This window comes from Gavialis gangeticus, unplaced genomic scaffold (assembly GCF_001723915.1).
Source record: "Gavialis gangeticus isolate Ggan-Ray unplaced genomic scaffold, GavGan_comp1, whole genome shotgun sequence".
NCBI lineage: Eukaryota > Metazoa > Chordata > Crocodylia > Gavialidae > Gavialis > Gavialis gangeticus.
In genome coordinates, this window is record NW_017729031.1 from 93,659,706 (window position 1) to 93,664,243 (window position 4,538).

Here is a 4,538-nt window from a genome sequence, read left to right on the forward strand (position 1 = left end):
ATGGTTTTAATGTGAATTTACTCAGTATTAAGTACATTCTCCTGTGTGCCTGTTTAATCAGGCTCGCTTTATAGTTGCATCCAAAATTTCTTCCCAACCCAATCCTGAGCCAAGGCCCTAACATCCACATCTGTAAGTTTTCCCACACCAGTTCCTTTCTTGAGGGAATCCTTTACATGAAGCTGGTATGACCCTCACCAATTTAAAGTCCTACTCTCAAATCACCTTCAAGTAAATGTATAGATATGTTTATGTCAATGAAATTGTGCCCATTTACAGAATCAGTGAATTTTCCCTTTGAGGCTCATGTGGAAGTGAATGGATTTCTTTACTCTACCACTGAGTAACAGGAACATCTAGATTAACAACCTGACTGTACTGTTCCCCTCTGGTTCATTCAGAATGGTGCCATGATAATGGTGTGAACTACAAGATTGGCAAAAAGTGGGACCGTCAAGGCGAGAATGGACAGATGATGAGCTGCACATGTCTTGGAAATGGAAAGGGAGAATTCAAGTGTGAACCTCGTATGTCACTTTATCACGTATATTTAACTGAACTCTCAGCTTTCAGAGGTGCCTCTTAGCTGTGCTGTTCAGGACAGACTGTATAAGGGCACTTTTTATGTTATATAATATGGTACACCATGGCAGGTCACTATGATTGAACCTCCACACAAGACTGAGTGCCATATTCTTTGAATGTGGGTTACACTTCTAACAGGATGTAATTTGATACCAGTAACATGGGGTACTGCTGTGGAGTCTTTTTTTTACTGAAGATCTGAGCATCTTCCAGATGTGAATTAAGAGTCACTGTCCCTGTAAAGATGAGCACATGTGAAGCACAAGGAATGCTTTAAAACAGTTTATATGCTCACAGCTAATCACTGGTTTGTAGCAGACCTGAGATTGAGCGCATTGACTCTGTCTAACCACTGCCCCACCGTACTACACACCTTCATTCTTCAGAGTAAATATGAACCATGCAACTGAATCTTGCTTATTCCTGATTCTCTGCAGATGAGGCAACATGTTATGATGATGGTAAGATGTACCACGTGGGAGAACAATGGCAGAAGGAATATCTTGGTGCTATCTGTTCCTGTACTTGCTATGGAGGACAGCAGGTAGGCAGAACTGGTTTGGCACCGTGGCATGAGGATAGGTATTATGGGAAGAGTGGATTAAAGGGATGAGATTTTATTTATCATAAAAGAAACTTCAGTTTACATTTTAAATTGGCACTATTTTCATGTCTGAATTACAGAACTGGGGAACACTGCTATAGAATCTGCAACCTTCACAAATAAAAACAAACTTGGAGAGTCATCCCTCTTCCCCTTGATTCAAAAGTGAATCAAGAGAAGTCAAGGCTGGTGTCATTTTCCCTTCTTCCAGCCTTCCACACATGGCTAGTGCACCACCTAGGGATTCCTCAACTCTGGCCAGAGGCCACTTGGAATATTTGAATAAGAGGCTGGTCCTATGGATTTTATCTCATTCCCTTTTCCAGCTGCTAAATTACCCACAATACTTTTCTATATAATTAGCCATTATAGGTGCATGGGGGTAATCATAGCCTGTGATTGACATGAGGAAGGTAGTCTGCATAGTGAGTGCAGGAAGGAGGGAGGCATTTACAAAACAACTATCCTATTGAAATATGACTTACACTGTGGAAAGATTGGAGAATCCCTGATGTAGCCTGGGTTAAATCAACACTTTGTATAATTAACTGCCATTCCCTTCTATATACACCCCCCAAATTAGTGCAACAGATAACCAGGTAAGACTGGTAGCAGGCGTAACAAGAAACATAAGGAATTGGGGCATATATCCATGCTTACATTAACTTGCATATTACTTCTGTTTCCTTTGCATCCAAGACACAACTGGGTTGTACTGGTGTAAAACTGGAATAACTTTTGGGATTTTAGTGGATTTCCATGAAATAATCCATCAGTCTCGGTGGAGTTACACAAGGGGTGAAAGCACACTTGTGTTAGAATGTAGTAGCTTTATGTGCCTTTTGCTCTTGAAAGACAGTGTCTGATTTGTATGCATGTTGATGTCTTCTCTCAAGGGTTGGCGCTGTGACAACTGCCGTAGACCCAATGTCGACGCAGCCTCAGAAGGCTCTTCTGGCCATACCTACACACATTTTACACAGAGATACCACCAGAGCACAAATACTGTAAGTACACAGGACCCTCTCCAGGCAGAGTGTCTTTTGCATGGGTGTCCTACATACAAGTCTTGTAAAAAATAATGGACTAGAACTGCTTGCAGCTTTCAATCTGTTCTGTCATTTATATTTAAGGCCCCAATTCTGCAAAAACTGAAGCACAAGCTTAAACTTTTAAGCATGTGCTTGAAGCCACTGACTTTGTTTTATAGAGATGGAATATTCTTTGTTGACCCTTTTATGGGTGCCACAAGATGCCATGCAATGTGAGAACTGTGAGGTGTGCAAGGCAAACCCAGAGATTTCAAATAGGAATCCATAGTGTTAAATTTATTCTGAACTGTTGTGGTCCTTTTGAGTTCTTTACAACAGAAGAATAATTCTATTATTTTTATATAGTCAAGAAACAAGTGACAACGAAGAGCTGGCATTTTGCAAGGGGTGCTTTGAGTCTAAAATGGGGTTCTTTGAGTCTGAAAAGGTTGAGAACCACTGCACTAGACACAAAAAGGTTGGCTGCAGCTCTCAGACTAATGCTACTGGCCTACAACACTGTCCTTGACATGACTGAGGGCTAACTGGCTTCCTTTTCTCTCAACAGAATGTCAACTGCCCAATTGAGTGCTTCATGCCCTTAGATGTACAGGCAGACACACAACATCCACGAGGACAATAATATCTAGCAGGCCTTAATACAGCAACAACAAAATATGCATCTCTCTCCCAAGATGACCATCTGAACTGGAGTGATGCTAGCAAAACCGCATCTTTAAGAATGGCCCCCTGCTCTGGAGTCACTTCCCCAGCTTAAGCTCAACTCACAGCTTCTCCAAGCATCACCCTTGGAGTGTTTCAGACTTTTCTCATAATTGATAGCAATGTATTGCCTCGTTTTGCTCAAAGTATTGGATGCCATTCAGTATTTTTCAAATAAAAATGGTACTGAGTCATAAATTAATTGAGGATCAAAATGATACATGGGAGGGGAAGAGTGGTGAAATCTCCCTTGCCATGCTAACAAATCTTAATGGGAATGACACTACTAAAGTTTAGAGATAGGAAAGTCCACCAAACACTTCTGCTTTTACTTAAGCGTGCAGCCAGCAATAACATAGGAACTGCAAACCCCATCACTGTGATATTTAAAATATGCACAGTCTTAATTCTTTCCAAATGATCCTAGTATTTTTCTAGCTCTATCTTTGTATCTCATACTGTTATTTATCAGAATTTTTCCCTGCCCCTCAAGTGTTTTTATATGGGAATAAATTGTTTTGAAGACACTCAGTATGCAGTTGACAAAGGAGAATTTGGTGTAATTATGATCCGTGATTATTTTTTATACTGTAAGTGCCAAAGCTTTACTACTGTGGAAAGACAACTCTTTTAATAAAAAGATTTACAAACCAGATGCATGGTTAACATTACTTTTCCTTTGCTGCTCTGTAGTTAGAAAGAAAAGACATGAGCTTTTCTGGAATAAGATGGGACGGCTATCATTCTGTAGTATAACATGAAACAGTCAAAATATTTATAGGTCAGTTTCTGGAAGGACAGGCAAATAGATTAATTGTATGAGAGAGTACCCAGAAATCCTAGCTGCGATCAGAGTCTCATTCAACTATTATGCCCCAGTGTAGTGAGAGACAGAAAGTGCAAGGTGCTGAATCTAGGGACAAGGAACCAGCAGCATACCTATAGGCTGGGGAACACCCTTCTCAACAACACAGTGGCCAAAAGGGATCTTGGAGTCATTGTTGACTCCAGGATGGACATGAGCCACCAATGCGAGGAAGTGGTCAAAAAAGCTAACTGCACCTTGTTGTGCATCTACAGATACATCACAAGCAGGTCCAGGGAGGTGATACTTCCCCTCTACATGGCACTGGTCAGGCTGCAGTTGGAGTACTGTGTCCAGTTCTGGGTGCCACACTTCAGGAGGGATGTGGACAACATGGAGAGGGTCCAGAGGAGGGCCACTCACATGGTCAGGGGGCAGCAGGCCAGGACCTATTAAGATAGACTAAAGGGCCTGAATGCATTCAGCTTCCACAAGAGAAGACTGAGAGGGGATCTGGTGCCCATCTATAAACTCACCAGGAGGGACCAACAGAAAATAGGTGAGGCTCTGTTCCCCCAGCACCACCTGGGATAACCAGGAATAATGGCCACAAATTGATAGAGAATAGGTTCAGGCTTGATACCAGGAGGCATTTCTTTACAGTATGGGCTGCCAGGCTCTGGAATGGACTCCCAAGGAAAGTGGTGCTCTCCCCTACCTTGGGGGTGTTCAAGAGGAGGTTGGATAGATATCTGGCAGGGGTATTATGATCCCAGCACTTGTTCCTGCC

At 42.0% G+C, this 4,538-nt stretch overlaps 1 protein-coding gene across 7 annotated transcripts in view; it reads left to right on the plus strand.

Annotated features, from left to right (window-relative positions):
* FN1 (fibronectin 1) overlaps positions 1-3,598 on the plus strand; it is a 96,126-nt gene extending 92,528 nt beyond the window's left edge. For all 7 annotated transcript variants that reach the window (XM_019523387.1, XM_019523388.1, XM_019523384.1 and 4 more), the window contains 4 exons: positions 402-527; positions 1,023-1,129; positions 2,086-2,196; positions 2,789-3,598. In XM_019523387.1, coding sequence (XP_019378932.1) covers positions 402-527; positions 1,023-1,129; positions 2,086-2,196; positions 2,789-2,863 — 419 coding nt within the window. In that variant the 3' untranslated portion in view covers positions 2,864-3,598. The remainder of the gene's footprint in view (positions 1-401; positions 528-1,022; positions 1,130-2,085; positions 2,197-2,788) is intronic.
* Positions 3,599-4,538: the final 940 nt, after the last annotated feature.